The sequence below is a fragment of the Polyergus mexicanus genome, unplaced genomic scaffold (genome assembly GCF_030449975.1).
Source record: "Polyergus mexicanus isolate NDT 795.1 unplaced genomic scaffold, iyPolMexi1.0 SCAF_6, whole genome shotgun sequence".
NCBI lineage: Eukaryota > Metazoa > Arthropoda > Insecta > Hymenoptera > Formicidae > Polyergus > Polyergus mexicanus.
In genome coordinates, this window is record NW_027223326.1 from 10727762 (window position 1) to 10747541 (window position 19780).

The 19780-nt window shown below is 35.7% G+C and overlaps 1 protein-coding gene across 1 annotated transcript; it reads left to right on the top strand.

Annotated features, from left to right (window-relative positions):
* The first annotated feature begins 432 nt into the window (after positions 1–432).
* On the top strand, positions 433–15459 carry Ino80 (chromatin-remodeling ATPase INO80). The gene is made up of 27 exons (XM_070297372.1): positions 433–622; positions 1290–1450; positions 1562–1641; positions 1713–1924; positions 1989–2162; positions 2243–2539; positions 2630–2788; positions 2873–3042; positions 3202–3418; positions 3511–3598; positions 3713–4004; positions 4074–4276; positions 4365–4505; positions 4577–4698; positions 4879–5171; positions 5257–5536; positions 5626–5778; positions 5856–6099; positions 6247–6374; positions 6455–6549; positions 7340–7412; positions 7635–7793; positions 7879–7981; positions 8560–8675; positions 9067–9255; positions 9474–9849; positions 14033–15459. The coding sequence occupies exons 2-27, from the start codon at positions 1317–1319 to the stop codon at positions 14476–14478; spliced, it is 4944 nt and encodes a 1647-aa protein (XP_070153473.1). The 5' UTR covers positions 433–622; positions 1290–1316; the 3' UTR covers positions 14479–15459.
* Positions 15460–19780: the final 4321 nt, after the last annotated feature.

Below are 19780 nucleotides of genomic sequence, written 5' to 3' on the forward strand. Positions count from 1 at the left end.
AAACATCGAGTAAAATATATACTACGAGAAGATCATCTCCAGATATTATACCGCAATTCCTCCTTCAACATTCTTTCCACATTTTAAAGTATGAATTTATATAATTGTGTATTTCTAACATATTATTTCAAGCACGGAAATATTAAAAATTATATTTGCTTTTGAGATATTATATTGGAGAGGAATTTGATTCCCTGAGACATATATATACTAAAAAATAGATTGAGAGAGTAAGAGAGAAAAGGAGAAAAGTTTGGGGATATATTTATGTATGAATTATGTGATACGAAATTTTATTAATATTTATTTAAGTATCCAGAAACGGAGATATCTCTCTTTCTCTCTCTTTTTCTCTCTCGTCAGAGGCTCAACTGCTCAGCGTTTAGACGCGTTCACAGCGCCACCTACTGAAAACAAAAATGGTAGCGAACATAATGCCCTATCCCTGCCCTGCTTTAAGCACGCCAAATGTCTGCGTTCTCTAGGCTTCCTTCTACCATGTATTCCCCTTCGACTGATATATCTAATTTCGCTGTGAACAGAGGAAATCGCCTTCCAGTAGCAGACTCTGTTTCGCGTGCGAAATAAGCGTGGGGCCGCGCGTATATAACCAAAAGACAAGGTGAAGGCAATACTGTTAGCGAAAATAATTTAGCTGAATTATAACCGTACCGAAGCACGATACAACGTGTCATTCTTCTTATATAATAAAATTAGCCGTGCACGATCTCGCATGACGAGCTCCACGCCCGTAATGTGCATCCGCCGTTTCCTAGAATATGAAAAATTTCCAAGTACAATAGCAGCCCCCAGTGGAAAGAGTTCCTCTGCGGTTTGCTATTGAAAAACGGCAAAAAATGCACATTTTATTTTTCCTAGCAGATTGCGCGATTATGCTCCTCATGTAATATGCATTCTTGTAATTTCTTTGCATTATAGCCTATAATATTGAATTGTTCAATGATTTTTCCTTTATATGATATAGCTTTGCTAACTTATTGTCACTTTATATATATATATATATATATATATATATATACATACATATATATTTAATACCTTACATATATACATCATTATTTAGATTTTACATTAAACATTGCCAACAAATTTATCTTTGTATATTGCAGATATATATCGATTTGTATCGATGGTCACGCATATTAAATATATAAAACAGATTTTTTTTTTAAATTTAAATATATGAAATATGCATATTAAATATATGAAATAGATTTTTTTGTTTAATTTAAGAATCTTATATTTTATTCATTATGCAACTGTTACAGAAAACATTAGTTTTGCACAGACGTGTAATGTCTGATAGAGCATACACAATGAAGCTGGAAGCTGAAATGGCTGCTCCTTTGCATCTGCAAAGATTAGAACGCAGTCTCAGTGTGCAGCCCTTCTTAAGACAAATTAACGATCTTTTTCAAGAACAAGTTAGGTAATAATACTTACAAATATTAATGTTATTCTAACTTTTATATAATAAGTTAATGTATCATAAATTAATGCTATACGAAATAATACATATATTGTGTATTTGTTTTTTCAGCGAAGATGACAAGTCTGTCTCATCAGAATCTTCTGATGGTTCGGATGCTTATCTAGATAATGTACTCACTCAAAAAGAAGGTAATATATATCATTAATTTTAGTTCTATCAAAACTAACTTAATATCAAATTTGTCATATTTTTTTTATAGAAGTAAGGATCAATAAACTGAGATTGTACAACATGTCTAGTGTGGGAGAAGAACGGCGTTGGTTACAAGATATTTTGTTAAGTGATTCCTCTGACAGTTCTGCATCAGGCTCTGACACAGATAGCCAAATCACAGAAGATGATTTTCAAGAGATGTTAAAATTCCATATATTACGGAAAAAATATCAAGGCCGTTTTTATCAGAAACCAGAAGTAAGAATAATTAATTAGACATTATTATGGTAATTCAGAATGTCATGAAATATTGTCTTTTCAGAATATACAATATCAATACTACAGTGCAGGCTTATTATCCAATTATGATAGATTTTTAGAACATCAAAAGTTGATTGTAGGAAATAAAAAGAAGAAAGAGAAAAAGCCGGACAAAAAAATCATGAGAATTAAGAAAGAAAAGATTAATCGTCATTGTGCATCTGAAGAATATCATGTATGTATCCAGTTTTATATTGCTATTTTTTTGTTTATATTTACTTAATGTCTTTCTTCATAAAAATTCTATGCTTTTAGAAAGGAAATTTTCCAGAGGGAGAATGGGGTAAATCAATTCCCAAGGAAGAAGAATTAGATGAATCTGAATTAGAAGCTATAATGCGTCATCAACCTCGTGGTAGAGGAAGAAAGAAACACAACACTAAGAGTGTGGAAGTAATGACAATGAGAAGAAGAAAGATATGGGTCATGATGTCTAAGAAAGAATTAGGAAAAGTACAAAGGGCCAAAACTAATAATCATAAGGAAATGCTAATAAGTTGTAAAAAGGTAGCACAGCATTGTATGAAATATTGGAGGCAGAAAGCTATGCAGGTAAATATAAGTTGACATCTAGATTTCTCATACACTTAATTTGAATTACGCATTGTAAACATTACTTATCTTTATTTCTATGTGATTCAGTCTCAGAAAAATATGAAAGAAACTATCTGGAGAGCAAAACGATTGACGAGAGAAATGCAATCTTATTGGAAACGTTATGATCGAGTCGAACGAGAAACGAGGAGAAGATTAGAAAAAGAAGCTGAAGAGCAACGTAAAATGGATGTAGAACTTATTGAAGTAAGGAGATATTAGATTATATAGAGATCCTTTTCTGTTTTTTTATTTGTATGTTTTTCTTATATATTATCGTTTTTATTGCAGGCAAAGCGCCAACAAAGAAAATTAAATTTTCTTATTACTCAAACAGAACTGTATGCTCATTTCATGTCGCGAAAAATAAATAAAATATCGGCAGAGGAACAATTGAGAATCTTGAATCAATTAGACGAAGAAAGAAATCCCAGACTTATTGGCATTGACGATTATGACAGGTACTTAAATGTATAATTTTATTTATATCCGAAAATGTTATTAGTTTAATGACTATTGTAAGTATAATTAAAGGAAATCGATTTTAATTATTTCTATATTTTCTGTATTATTATACTTCAAATATTCAAGTATTAAACATATGTTTATTAAATGTACAGTGAAATTATGAAACAAAAGGCCAAGAGAAATGCTACTGAGGCATTTAATAACGAAAAAGCAAGGACGAGACAGTTTGATACAGCTGCTGCGTCTCAAGAATTACGTCTTAGCGATACACCTGAGAATCTGGAGCACCCTCAACCTTCAATTTTCAAGGGAAATCTCAAGGGTTATCAATTAAAAGGAATGAATTGGTTGGCAAATTTATACGACCAGGTTTGTAACTATGTATATATAAAGTTATTAAAATTATAATATTTTTGTTACATAAGAATGAGGTTCTAAAATTGTTTTGTGAATATTTTTAGGGTATCAGTGGTATATTAGCTGATGAGATGGGTTTGGGAAAAACTGTACAGTCCATAGCGTTTTTGTGTCATGTTGCTGAAAGATATTGTAAGTATCTACAAGTATTTTGACTATTACAGTTTAATATTTCAAATACATTACATTTGTTAAAATATTTATGAAAAATAAATTAATAATATATATTTAATTGATTAATTTTAGCCGTCTGGGGACCATTTTTAATTATATCACCAGCATCAACATTACATAACTGGCAGCAGGAAATGGCAAGATTTGTACCAGTATTCAAGGTAGTTCCATATTGGGGTAATCCTCAGGAACGCAAAATATTGAGACAGTTTTGGGACACTAAAGATTTGCATACGAAAGAAGCTTCTTTCCATGTAGTAATAACAAGTTATCAGTTAGTGATTACAGATTATAAATATTTTAATAGAATAAAATGGCAGTACATGATTTTGGATGAAGCACAAGCTATAAAAAGTACAAGCAGGTATATTCTACGTTTTTTCATTATTGTACATTAATCACATTTAATAACTAATCATAATTTTTTTAATAGCATGAGGTGGAAGTTGTTGTTAGGATTCAGTTGTCGTAATAGATTATTACTCAGTGGTACTCCTATACAAAATAGCATGGCAGAATTATGGGCATTATTACACTTTATCATGCCTACATTGTTTGATTCACACGATGAATTTAACGAGTGGTTCTCCAAAGATATTGAAAGTCATGCAGAAAATAAAACAGGAATAGATGAAAGTAAGTAATTTTGCATAAAATACAATGTTAATTTTAAAATTATGTATGTATTCATTACAAAATATGTACATTATAAATTTTATGCTAGAACACTTATCAAGGCTTCATATGATTTTGAAACCATTCATGTTACGGAGAATAAAAAAGGATGTAGAGAACGAGTTATCAGATAAGATTGAAGTAATGGTATATTGTCCACTTACAACTCGTCAAAAATTACTTTATTCAGGTATTTCGATTTCATATTTTCGAATGTTATATATTTAGAGTATTTGGTACATTTGTATCTTGTTTATGTAGCGTTGAAAAAAAAGATTCGGATAGAGGACTTACTGCATTACACAGTAGGTGGAGGAGATACTGCTTCTAATGATAAAAACTTCACTTCCAATCTGATGAATCTAGTCATGCAGTTCCGAAAGGTACTATATTTTTTTCTCAATATGTATTCTCACATGTCATTATCAATTTACCTACTATTATATCTGATTTATATATTGTTTTATAATACTCAATTTATAATTATAATAGAGAACTTTCATCTTAAAAACAGTCTAAATATCTACAGTTTTTAAAAGTAAATTTAATTATATTAATTATAGGTTTGTAATCATCCGGAACTCTTTGAACGTAGAGATGCTAGATCGCCGCTTTTCATGAACACAGAATTTTATAATATGCCTGCCTTGCTGTATAACGAAGGACTTTTGCATCTAGCATTGCCATCCAAAGATCATTTGTTGTATAACAAATTGTTTATATTTGCCACAGAATATATTCACTGTGCTCTACATTGCAATGAAAATTTGTACGAAAATACATTTTCATTTAGCAGATTTATCAATTTATCTCCAATGGAAATAAACAAAATGTTTATTGCTGGTACTTTATTTAGGTATGTAAATAACAATTGTTAAGAAAAAAAGAACTCTTATATTGTAGAATAACTACAATATTTTTTTACAAATGTTCTCGTGCAGATTATGTCTTGTAACATTCATGGAGCGAAGATTAAAAATGGTACAATACTGGGAAGATTGGTGCATCAGTCATAGATCAAGAACAGCCACAAATCAAATGTTTTATTTGCCTAGAAAAATTGACTCCTTATCGGTGACATTGCAAGATATATTTTTTACACGAAAGATAATTGAGGGCGAAGCTTTCTACACACATACCACCCATACGATACATTCAATGCCAGAAACGGTTGCTCACAGAATACTACGTAGTAGTAAGAAAGTCAATCAACTGCCAAAGGTAATTATATTTTACATTACATAATATATTTGTTGGTAGTCTCCAAAAAAGTTTACAAAATATATGATGCAACTGTTGTAATATTTCAGTTACAAAGGATTCTTCCCACTGGCAAAATGGAACAAATGGAAGACTCGAAATTATCTCTGTTACCTGAACATCCTCATCACCCACGGCAGCCTATAATGCGGTATTGCCAACAGACAACGATTCCTGCTTTTGTTTGCGATAATAATCCCAAGGTTAATACAATTATTCTTACACACATAGAAGAGATAAAGGAAAACGAGAAACTGTACTCTAATTCTTTTAATTGCAGGTTCAAGCTAGTCCACGAAAATTATATGTAAGCAATAGTTCTGCAGCATGCGCCTGGAAGAGGCATGAAGAATGCGGTGGTCCATTTGGTCAAAGATTACTTTGGCTTGGCTGCGAACGAGCACTTTTTGAAGAAAAGTCATGTATTCGTGCCGGCCAAACCATGTCAACGTTTTGCTATCAGCCGCAAGGTGGATTATCCGCATGCGCTCCTCTTAATGGATGGTCACATATCATTGTGCCAGGTATGATCAACAAGATACATATCAATTAATTACACATGATATGAAAAAATATAGAAATTAATCAGAAAAGCATATTCTATTTTAATTATTAATTGTGACTCTACTGAAATAAAAATGGATAATTATAAATAAATTAAATTATTTTAGATAAGCAAACACTAGTGACAGATGCTGGCAAGCTTTCTGTGTTGGATAGTCTTTTACGACGTTTGAAGGAACAAGGTCATAGAGTGTTGATATACTCTCAAATGACGAAGATGATTGACTTGCTTGAAGTATGTCTATCTATTTGCTGCACTCAAATAATCATTTTACAAAATTGGAAAATTTATTTTGGCAAATTCATTTCTTGTAGGAATACATGTATCACAGAAAGCATACGTTTATGAGGTTAGATGGTTCCTCGAAAATCTCGGATCGACGGGATATGGTAGCAGATTTTCAAAAGAGGTAATTTTTTTTTTTATATATGGTTGCAATTTATGCATTCCCTTAGCAATGTTACAATATTGCTCAACAATTTGATAAAGATCGTGAATAGTCCGATTGTGTAAATGCAGATTGCGAGAATTTTTAATTGTTTGAGATCTCGGCGTCAGTTGCTCATTAATAAGAAAATACGTTATTCATAATTAATCCGGGCTGTACCGTGCTGATTAGAATATCTATCAACCGCGAACAGTCTCCAGTTGCATACTTAAAGCGCGATCCCGAGATCGCATGTCCTGCTTGGCTCAGCCGCGCATAACTAACACGCGAATTAATTGCCGAATCGTCCCCATCCTGCAGACAGCTGCTGATTTTTGAATGCACGACAGTCACGAACCTGCAGTTCTAAAGGTGGGCTATTACTAGGCAGGCCATTACACAATCTACCGAATTTCTGTATTCAAGTTGTAGTCATTAATGTAAATAATTATATTCTTATATTGCTATTCGAATATCGCGAGCGGAATATCTCTTTATTTTCGTGTAATTTATATTCAGATAATTACCCATAATTACGCGTCGTAGTTTAGTTTTCTACAAGATTAAAAGGGCAAAAAAAAGAATGCCTTTTTAAACCATTTGAAATTTCAAATATGATGAGATGAGTGTATCGTTATTGCAGAGGATTTCGTTCTGGAAATCTTTCATAAATATGCTCCGACACCTTGAATTAATTTACATACAAAATGATCATATCATTGTTTATTATGAAACGGTAGTTAAGAATCCGTGGGACTATTTTGTCTTTCAGAGCGGACATATTCGTCTTTCTGCTCAGCACTAGAGCTGGCGGCCTGGGAATCAACCTCACCGCGGCAGATACGGTCAGAAATCTTATATTTTTATTTTATACCTTATAAGCATTCATTTATACGTCATCCTGACTTTCGATTTCTATTTACAATATATGTGGAATATATATAGAATACATGTTATGTATGGAAATAAATCTGAACACATATATACAAAATAATTTTTTATAAACAAAAAATTATTCAAACCACACTTGTAAATTATATTTATCCATTAATAATATCTATTTGCAGGTGATATTTTATGATAGTGATTGGAATCCCACTGTAGACCAACAGGCTATGGATCGCGCCCATAGACTGGGGCAAACCAAGCAAGTCACGGTCTACCGATTAATATGTAAAGGAACTATCGAGGAACGAATTCTGCAGAGAGCGCGCGAGAAGAGTGAGGTTCGTTTTCATATTGTTATCGCTATATCTAAGCGCTGGAATTAAATAAACAATGCGCGCGAATGAGAGTCTATTTGTGTTACAGATACAACGTATGGTCATAAGCGGCGGAAATTTCAAACCTGATACTCTGAAACCTAAAGAAGTCGTGTCACTGCTATTGGATGATGAGGAAATCGAAGCGAGATGTAAGTATATTAATAATTCTCGTTTTCTTTTTTATTTGGTAATTATGCATTATTACATTTGAAATTGAAAATTGCACGTCGTTATTTATCTTCAGAATTTTTATCAAAAAATGAGCTATATATAATCTTTTATCTCTCGAAAATACTCTGTGACTAGATTTTTTATTAAATTGTCGATAAACAATCGGCATTGAATGTTGGAGAACGTTGTTTTTTTCTCTAAATTAATAAGAAATATCTTATTAAATATCTAATTAAAATTCAAATTTGCCACGATGCGTAATTAAAAGATATAATATGTTGATAAATCGTTAGATAGTCGAGTTTTTGTTTGAACCGCTGCTTCTATCGACCATTCTATCGCACGGCAGGACGCGCATGTATGCAGAAACTCGTGGAAAACGAGTTGAGGAAGGAGTGACCGGGGGGGGGGGGGGGAGTGGCCGAAGTGGCCGCGATTACATTATGCTCATTAGGTTACGTTAATGGCTTAATAAGGAATAATAATAAGAAAAGGAGTAACGAACTTGTACCGCTGCATTCTCGGCTTGTATAGTACATGTCCGTATATATTTCAGACAGCCAACGAAGCGAGGAGAGAAAGCAGCAGCGAGTAGAGGAGGCTCGCTTCGAGTCGAACTTACAGCATAAGGAGAGGGACCGGAAGAGGAAGTTAACCGCGCTTCCGGTCAAGGTGAGCCCGGTGCCCTTACACACCGCTATCAATCGCGTCGCAAAGATTCTTTTTTTTCCCCTTTTTTTCTTTCGTCTCTTGTCTCTCTAACCGCATCGTCTTTTTCCTGCCGCCTATTTTTATCGCTCCTATTTCTCGGTTCCTCGATACTCGAGACTATCGGTTTATATTGCTGAAATGGTTAGTTGTCTTTGGAAGATATACTTTTGACTAACACATATTAACATTTAATTCGAGCTCGTACTTGTTCGATGAATTGTCTGGAAATATTTACAATGCGTATCAGATTTGTTAATTAGACTGCGCACTTAATTTCATTCAAATAGTAACCCAGAACTCTTTCATTTTTCACAAATGTATTTTTCACATCTGCAACTTCTTTCTTTTTCAGAACGATGCGAAGAAACCGTGTCATACAGACGCTAATGGCGACAAAAACAACGATACCGTTCAAGTTAATCTTAATGAGCCTAAGCCGGGCGCGAATTCGATTCAGTTGCAGCACCAGAACAATCACCATCAACAGCAGTTAGAAAATGTAGATAATTATAGCACGCCGACAAGTCCAGCCAAATCAGAGGTACAATCGATGCAAAATTATTACCCTTATTTTTATTAGTTTAAATGAAAATTTCTTTTGAAAATGAAATTATTAAAAGAATTAATTCTGAGAGTAGATAAATTTTGCTAGCGTTTTCTTTTGCTTTATGTCATTATCTAATAATAATAATAATAATAATAGCGATATAGTAATGTGATCCTTGATAACTGATATCTTGATACAATTTCTTTTTGTAGGATGAAACGAGCAACGAAGGACTCGTGGTCGATGTGGACGGTCCGGTAGCAGTTTCCGGCGGCGACCACCCACATGGACATTCCCGAGGTAGTTTTCACCAGTTCGGGGAATCTTCGACCAAAGTTGCTCGACTTGGACATCACTTCGCCTTCGGCATGGGCGCGAGCGCGCGTATGCGACAATCCGTACGCGGCGCGAGCAAACGCGGCCGACCACGAGGTTCACGTAGGGGCGGACCGATCGGCGGTAAGGGAAGAGGAATGCTTCTGATGCATCCGTCGTCGAAGATCTCTAATGCAGCGACCAGCGAATCGCTGTCGACCATATCGCCGATCGATGGGGATGGAACTTCAAACGAGCAGACGTTGCAGCACGGTGAGTACTCATCTTGAGTAATCGCGTTTTGTTTGTATAATAAAAAATGGCATTTCAAATATAGCATGAAAGATCAATTTCAACGTGTAAATATCTGTTTTTTAATAATCGAATGATCGATCTATCACTATCTCATTCGAGATTCAGATTGCTTAAATAATTGAAGATGAGATGACACTCTTTGCATAATTAATAGACAAACAGAGTAATTTTACATATTTTATTCAATTAATAATTGTGATAAGAGATTTACGGAATGTTCTGTGCGCACATTTTCAATGTTATATTAATTTTATAAATTATTTTATATATCCTACAAGCAAATATTGCATTGCACTGATAATACTTTTCGCATTTGCATTTAGTTACATACACGATGATATAATTTATATAAATATTTAACAACTACAATTCGCTCTCGAATCTGTTATAATGTGCACGTTTGTGTAGTTATCACTTTGCTCTCATAATCTAGCTTTATACTTAAAGCCGGTCTTACAGGCCAGGCGGAAAAGTTCGCAAAAGAGAAAATATTCATAATTAATATTACCGCAATGTTCGCGATAATTCCATTTTTGATGACATTGAATAAAAGCATAGATAATAAAAGGCGTCGCGAAATTTGCCGCGAATTTTCGAAGCTTTTGCCATGAGAAGAACGACTTCTTTCGCGGTCGTGGCCCCGCCAATCGATATACCGTTAATCCCCGCTGACACTTTCGGGGGTCCCTCCCCGCATCCTCTTGCACCCTCGGTGCCGTCTTTCGTCCGGGCACTTGCTCGGGTTCTCAGGGGACTTTGCGGTTCGCGAGAAGAACGCCCGTGGGTCCATTCGCGACCCCATCGTCGGCTTGTGCCGAAAATTCCCTCGCGAGCACATGTGCGTCCACGAGGGGGTAACAGTTGGCGCTTCTCTACGGGGTACCCTTAGAGACATTCCACCCCCGTGAAATTTCTCGTGACTCATTTCTATACAACTCGTTTTGCGAACGACGGATTGGTATAGGGCCAGGCTAGAAACATTTGTCGCTGTAACATAAGTGTGTTGTGTTCTAGGGGGAGTATGCTATCAAAGAGAGTCATCGATAAGTCGAATGATTCCGAACGGGAAAAAAGTATTTTTCATACGATATAAAAAAATATTCCAATTAACTTTAATAGATGAAATAATTGTTGAGTAAAATAATTATAACATCGAGAACATCACGAGACTGCAAAAATACCGAGATTCCTGATTCTATATAGCAAACGTCGATGAGTTCGTCGTATTAATTAGAGAGAAAGAAAGAGGTACGGTGTGTATCCGATAAGGCGACCTCACGCAACGCCACGTGAACCGTGAACACGGAGCGGACAACGCGCGCGCGAGTACGCTTAACACATTCCATCCTCGTGCTGCGTGTACGCACGTGGAGGAAAAAGGGATCGGTCTCGCTCTCTCACTTGTCGTCGACTGGAAGACGAGGCGGACAATAAATAGCAGGTGCGGAGCGAAGGCGACAGCTGCGATCGATGCTCTTCTTAAGTTTTTGAAACTCGCGTTTACCTCTTTCTCTCTTTCTTTTTTTCTCCTTTTTTCTCTTCTTTTTTTCTTATTTTTTCTCTCTCTCCTTCCCTTGTCCTCTTCTTCGTCACCATCTTTTTTGCACATCTTCTCCACTTTGGCTTCGTCTCTCTTCTCCATTAGTTATCTCTTTATCGGGATGCGACGCGCGTTTCATCCAGCTGTCAATGTTCCCAACTCTCACCGGCGTACATATTCAACGTTATTCTCGTTGATTAGTTGTATCCCGGTTATTTTAACCGATAAATGGATGATGGATTAATAAGAATGCAAATCGCAAGGAGAATAAAACGCAGCCAATTTAATATAAATTGGGATTTGATCGCTCGCTTTGAGAGAAATCGTATATATGAGGGACTCTAAACTTTATTAATATCGCGTTCTATTTAAAATTCATACGTTTTCACTAAACGCAGTTTGTGTGGACTAATAATTTAATATTCTTCCAAATATTCTCTATTAATATCGAACTTTTGCATTTGTATTAATACATATTTACATTGAAGCACGAACTGTTGAATAATATTTGTTAAAATAGTTGCCATTTTCTTTAATTTCATCGTTTGATTCAGTAATATCTACTTAAGAGTCCTAGACGCGATCGTAATATGTTTCAGTTGCATAAGCCCGACATCTAATTTCCCTCGTCATTTCGCGAGGTCTAATAAAAGAAAGAAGAGGATAGGGTTTGTAGAGGATAGAGGGGAATTACGCGGACCCTATATAAGGGGTTGGCTGTTGTCGATTCGTGCCGTACCTTACCGTACCTTACTGTGTCATCTCGTCCCGTCGACTCTACGCATCCTCTCGAATATCATATTCTTATATTTTTGTCACAAAGAAATCGTTCCCGAATAATGTAATAGATATGCCATATTTTCTTTATCGCATTTATAATTATTAACTTGCAATCGATATTATTTATATTGATATATAGATATATGGGAATGTATAACTTGAAAAATCGTTACATTTTGAATATTGTTCTTTTATAAAATCAAATTTTTCGATATTCCGTTTTTTAAAGCAAAGCAATGAGGCGTATTAGATCCTAGATATTGTAAGTCGAAATACACAGTCACATAATTAATAGGTTTATCTAATTAGATTTAATGGGCGGAAAATGGTTTCGTGTAGGATCCTGCGTGATCCTGTTAGGTAACGTGATTTGATTTTAGATCTCAAGTTTTCTCAGAATCTAAGTGTTCCAGACTAGGCCGAACAGAACTGGATAGGGGAGACAAAATATATATGGCAGCATAGATAGTTCGGCTCACAACACACGGGTAAAATACGGTAGGATAATACGGCAGGATAGGGCGAGGCAAGGATATAGCAAGCTGGACCGTCGACATTCCGCGGATCCCTCCTCGTTCCAACAATCTCGAAAATTTTATCTTTGCTCTCACAAACAGGCTCGATTTTTTTCCTCGTGAGTCTCTTATCACGTCGTTATTTGTCCATTAAAACACGTATAATTTACGAATTTTGATTTGGTCATAATACGAATCGTAAATTAATTCCCGGAAATTTTTATCTAATTACTTGGACGATTGAACTAAGTATATAATAGATTTCATCGCATACAAAAACAAATATCGTAACAGTTAATTTTATTCATCTACATCAATATCAGTTGGATTCTCGTCTTTATTGCATTTATTTACGCAACTTTGATATTTGTTAGTCAGATTTCTGCCGAAGAAAGGCGACTTATTCATAGCTCGATAATTATAAGAGACTACTGCTTCAAGTAATACAATAATTTATTTTTTTTTAAATAATTTTATGAAATACGATTCGTTAAAAATATTTTTATATTGAATAATCGAGATATTTATTTCGTCTTAATATTTTATACGCGACGGAAATTGTCATCACAGATTCGTGTGGAGTACTTCGATCCCTGCTCCGCGATACGATTCACGCGCGTGGAATTTCCAAATCGAATTATCATTTAAGAGTGCGAGAGTCGGCGGCGGGGCTTTGTGAACGACAGACGTGCGTTTTCGCGTTTTCTATTCTGTCGCCCATTTCCTCAAGTGTCCACTTAGACCGTAGTATCTGAAGAGGAGCGCTCCTCGAGTGATCGGGTACGTGCCGCGGAATGCCGACCAGGCGACAGGATAAAGGCGAAGACGAGATATCAACGTTTGGAGAGGAGGAACACTGATTTTCACGCACATCTACGTATCCTCGCATAGAAAAATCTCCTTGAAACGCTCCTTTTCGAGATCCTTGATCGATTCGTCTTACGAAAAGAAGAAGAATGGAATCCTTAGGGCGTTTATTATACAGCATTTTCGCTATTTCGTGTATATCGAAGAATTTATGATAATATGATAATAATACTTATTCTCGTCGCTCCGCGATAAATCGCGTATAAATACGATGTACAATTTGTAAATCGACGAATTGAATTCTGACTGCTCTTGAAAAATCTCCTCTGGAAGAATTGCACTTTTTTATCTTGTCTGTGTTTATACTTTACGAAACATTAAACATTAATCATCGATTGGATTTGGATTCGCAAGACGAGGCGATCGTCACCGCATCTACGGCGGCGAAATTTCCAATAGAATCTTTTAGAACGAAGGGGTGTATTTTTTTATGTCCTAGGGACTGTCCACGCGACCTCCGACCCTGCCGAGGGAGACGGTCCCAGCACGGTGGGTCCATTGGGTCCGGTAGGGACTCTGATACCGCTGTCCGGACGCGGTGGCGCCGCGGGGATACGTCGGGGTCCCGGCAGACCCCGATTGCGGCCGACCGGGCCTGGGCATCAGGGCTACCGCGCTACCGGTCAACATCACGGTAAGAAGATCCAGCGACCGCTACCAGTACCCATCAGATCTCATCAAACGATCGGGCAACAGAAAGCGTCCTCGTCGCAACAGCGTTCTCGTGTCTCGACGTCCGGTCCGTCGTCGTCATCGTCGTCGTCGTCCTCGGTCGCCGTAGCGGCCGCGAATTCGACGTCGCTGCTATCGTCGTCGTCGTCCTTAGCGGAATCGCGACCGTTTGGTTTCTACACGCAGCAGCAACCGCGTGCAGGATCGTCGTAGTTTTGCAAAGGATTCGGTTTTACGTTGTTCTTGAATGCGACACCCTCGCGATTTCGCGTCGTTGAATTAATTATTCCTTTCGAATTAATCGAACGTGAATTAATAGGTCAACGCGTTTCTTTCTCGCGTTTCGCTCGAATTTATACGCGCTATATCGATGTGTCTCAGCACTTTTGAAGCACTTTCAGAATCGATTAAAATATCGCGTATTTATTGTATATCGTGACAATTCAGTAAGGTTTCCGTATGCGTGACTCAAGCGTGCAATACCGTTAAACGTTAGACTCCCACTCATCTTTCTCCCTCTCTTGCTCCATTCATTATAAATCGTAATGAAAATGCGAAGTATGAAGCAGCCTTAACAATATCTAGGATTTGTTACAATTATTATCGCATTGCAATTATATTTATTTTGTTTATTTATGGCGCAGAATTCACGGGTACATCTCGTCGAATGTTAGAAAAGACAATATCGACATAACTGGGTACTTAATCGCCTCTTTGGAAATTTCCTTTTCGAGCTTTGTTGTCTCGGGTTTCGATTCTTGTCGAACGCTTAATCATTTGCCGCGAGAGTGAAGAGGACGGAGCTCCATTATATCGATTCGATTCCACTTGCGTGGTACATGTGTAGAAATTTTGATTTTACTCTTAAGTATACTACAATTAGGTAATCGACACGACGCGTCGTCGCGCGCATGGCGAGGCCGAATTTCGACGACGATTATCGACAGATTAGATTTCCGGCGATTTCGTCGACGAAAAGAAGGAAGGGTTTAGTATAATCTATCTCTTCTTCTCCGAGTCGATCTCGGCGAAGCCGAATCTCTTTCGGCATCGCATTGTACATTGTCATTAAGGATAGCATTATTCCGTCACTAGACTCGGCTAGCCGATATTTTTTATGTATGTTACGAGACGTCATTAGGCCAATTCAATTTGTAAAAGAATAGTATTTATATTAGCAATAAACACAGACAAAAATTCAATCTTTACGAATGTCTCGCTAATCTTATTATGAATTTCACACAGAACCCTCTTCTACTTCCTGAGCTTTTTTTTAATTGACGAGTGCTCCAATTGGTTCTTTCCAATCGATTGTTTCTTTAAACGCGATAATTGTAACATTTTTTTTTTTTTATATTTGAACAACAGAACTTTGAATTGAAATAACGAATTCGTAAAGTTTTTACAATTTTCACTTAACTTAGAAATTGATTTTATTCTTGCATTTTTTAAATATGAAAAATTTCTTTTCTATTAATATTTATATTTTTTATATTTTAAAGAAAATATTTAACATATTTAAATTTTCGAAAAATCTTTTAGACTGCTTTAATAATACTATAGATAAGATAATCGTAACTCGCTTTAATGAACCTGGAGTATTTATCATTTAATTCCTGTACTCCCGTACTTCTGCTATTATCGAGGAATATGCAAATGGTTGCCGATTGAACGAGTGCGGTAGGAAAAGGTAGGAGGATTCTATACGATAATGACTGATCAATGTAACGAGATCCGAAAGCTGAAAGTGCTGGCTAATGACGCGAGTATGCAGCTGTCGGTGGAGCCGCGTCATTATCTGCGTGATTGGGATCAATCCGATCAAGCACGTGGAATTTTTCGTGCCTCGTGACTCTCTCTATCTGATCGCGCGAATCTGAGAATCCCTTTTTCGAATTAATTAACGAATATCCCTTTTAGTTCGTAAGTCGGTTAGTGATTCGTTGCTTTCTAACAATTTCTATGAGAAATCTTCGAAAGCTATGGTTAAAAAGTACGAGCGATATGTATTGTATAATCACTTATGTACATTTAATTTATTAAAATTAATTGTAACAAATAATAGGAATAATAGAATTTACATCGATTAATTACGTTATATTATCTCGATCAAATAATAAAAAATATAATACAATCAATTTTTATAGGGATATTGACAATCGTAAATTATTTTTTATTAATCGGTCAAATTGCGTTTAATTGTCAAAATAGAAAGCGCGGAGCCATATGCGATCGCACATGTTTAGGATCGATCCTATCTTTATATATCTCACGATAATTTGACTTGATTTTAATAATGTGAATATATGATAGATTCTGTGTATTATTACGATATACAAGGAAAAATTTTTATTTTTTAACGACACTGCTCTGCGATATAAAAATGAATGAATGTAATTCGACTTACGCACGCGTGGTCAGTCCTCCGTCGTCAACAATAACAAGAAGGGGAAACAAAGAGAACATGCAAACTCAATGAAAGGTGGACACTCGCGCCTCGACGTAATTGCAGTGCCCGCATACCTCGCATCGTAGGTCGCAGGTTCCCATCAAGGTCGCTATTATGGATAAGGATGGAATATCATCGATTAATAACATCTAAAAATATAGCGAGAAAAAGAGATAACAGAACACGACGAGTGCAATCAGGGGACGGATATAGGGGCAAGATTAAATTATTTTCAGCACATTTCTTTTCTCCGTGGTATAAATATATTAATTATCGTACATCGTCATGTTAGAACATATTTTCAATATTATATACAAATAAATTGTATATGAAATAGAAGCATAGATAAAATCTAGTTATTCTCATACGCGAGAACGTTTTGTACCTTTTATCTAAAAAAAAAAATCATCAAAACTAGGATATCAGTGTTCGCGAATTCTTGTTATTTTGCAGGTAAAGAATATGTACGTCTTTCTTTCTGGAAATGATTTGCGTTTCAAAGATAGAATGCCTTTATACAATTATATAGAATATTTTTCGCCTTTCTTGTAAGGAGTAGCATTTTCAATAATTACGAGTAACAAAATTTCTCTCAGAGTGTCCGATCTTTCATTTATTTAATTTTTTGATCACATATATATTGGGGCTGTTCATCGACCGGTCGTGTCGCTGTCACGCGAGAAAAGAGCCAGGACTTCGTCCGAAGACCGAGACCTTGCGCTGCACCTGCTACTCTCAGGTGTACGCGAGCGAGCCTTTTATCCGAGAGCGATCACAGTGCATCTCTGTTCCTCTTGTTCTTTTGTGCGTCAAATCGGACGAATGAGAAGGCTCGTGCGAAATTGCTCTCTTTAGAATTCCGCGATTAATCGTTCGCGCTCTCGATAATTTCAATCTAATAAACTCGTCTATAGCGGCGGATATTTCTTTCAAAAATGGATTGATGAGAACGATTGGTACAAGTCTATAGAAAATATTTATTTGAAATGTAATATTGAAATTGTTGATTGAAATAATCGAAATTTTGAAAGGATAAAAATTCTTATTATTCGAAATAATATTTAAGTTTTAAATTTACATTGACTGTATTTTAGATAAGTCAAATTAATTAAATACTAAATATTTCAAATGTTTTTAATTAACGTACAAATATACAAATTATCTTATATTAATCATTTATAATCTAATAGAAGAAAGAAAGAGAGAGAGAGAGAGAGAGAGAGAAAGAGCTAGTTAACATAAAAATCTTTATTTTTATTTCAAAACTATTATATTTTGCTCATCTCTATCCGTTTATTATACATTGATCGTTTTATTATAATTCCGTACATGCGGTTACGATCAAGATTTTTTTTTTTTTTATATAAGGGAATCCACAAATATTTTAACAGAATTTATCTTATGAAACATTATTAATGTCGCTTTTGCCAAGCGTACTTGGTCATGTACATATATTAATCATTTCGGATATGATGGCCATAACGATGATCATATCGCAGCGTCTCGTGTTATTTTAAATTATCCAGTACATTCGTGTGCTTAATTAATTCTCGAGCAGCAACGAGATCGATACGCAATCGGTGGACAAATCGTGGTTTGAACTTGGCAATCGCAGGTGCGAGTCGCGAAACAAATTTCTTCAAGGTCATTGTCAACCACGTTGTACTTCCGGTTAGTATTTTTCCTTTCGAAGAGACATTTAAATACAATCTTTGTGCAATTTTTATATATGTATATAATTAATATATAAACTATTTTATATATATATATATATATATATATATATATATATATATATAATTGATATATAACTAAATTTTTCTTATTTTTCCTAATCTTTCAATATCATGAAGCTTGTTTGATTCGTACTTCATCGTTCATTGAAAATTCATCCGCGGGAAAAATATACGGGATCTATTGTACAATCAATCGTCGTTTCGCGTAAATTTGACTCACGAAAATTACGGACGGCCTTGAGTCTCGCTTTGAACTCGAGACGTTCGACGGTGGGATAATTTGCCATACGCATCAGTCTATAATTAGAGGGATAATTACACAATTAGGAATTAATATGGTGCGCGTATCCCTGCTTTCTTTCTTCGATCGCATCGGCAAACGGTCGTTCGTGCGAGCGAGCGAACATCGTCGTCTATGCCAATTAGGCGCGGCGGATGGTTGCTACGAAATTAAAGCTTTTATTTCGGCGTGCGAACGCACGAGAGAAATTAGCGAAGCGAAACGCGAAACACAGGCCCACGTATGCTCCTCTTCGCACTTTTGGCCGCGCGAATATAGCCCACGATGTGCACCCGGGTATACTACAAGCTACTTCGCTCTCTTTAAGCAAGTTCCGTATTAAAAATATCTCTGATTAAGAGTTTTTTTTTTTAATTTTCTGATCTTAGTTTTCATTTTCTTTTAATTTGAAGAGAAAAATATATATAATCTGTACATAATAATGATAATAATATAATGCTATTTTATCTATATTCGCAATCCAAAGATTAAGTTGTAAAAATTTTAACTTAAAAAATCGGTTCTAGGTCAGTTCGAAGAATTCGTAAAACTGTGAAGGGGAAAAAATCCGAAACGGTTGTTACATATTTTTCTGACAAATGAGGATATTACGAATTCAGACAGTTACGCGTTCTCACACGCGAAACAGGTTGAGAACTTGCGAAAAAAAAAAAAAAACGTTTGCTTACTCGAGACCGCGAGACAATTAACGACAATTACTTCTTCGCGATTGTGGAATAAATCTATTTGTGCGTGGTTTCTGTGCGTAAAAAGATGCTACGTGCGAGTCAATTAACGGCATCGTTAAAACGTCGAGACTCCGCTCGTAATCGTTATGAGACACACATAAAGAGATTTCGCGAAAAGAAAATTAAAAAACTGCTCGCTGACAGTTTTTATCTTTTTCCCTCGTCCTCTCTCTTTTTTTGTTGTGCGCGAATAGATTTATGCGCGCGCGCTAATGTCACCCCTTCTCAAAACATATGTCGCAACATTTGATACTTATTTTTGGAAGAGATAAAATTATAGAGTTTGCCGCTCTAAAACAAT

What these genes read in the sequence shown, in the direction of transcription:
- Ino80 (XM_070297372.1), top strand. Translation starts at nt 1,317, where the DNA reads ATGTCTGATAGAGCATACACAATGAAGCTGGAAGCTGAAATGGCTGCT. An exon ending in ATTGCTGGTACTTTATTTAG is followed by an intron (nt 5,172 to 5,256) that starts GTATGTAAATAA and finishes GTTCTCGTGCAG; the next exon opens with ATTATGTCTTGTAACATTCA. An exon ending in TAACCGCGCTTCCGGTCAAG is followed by an intron (nt 8,676 to 9,066) that starts GTGAGCCCGGTG and finishes TTTCTTTTTCAG; the next exon opens with AACGATGCGAAGAAACCGTG.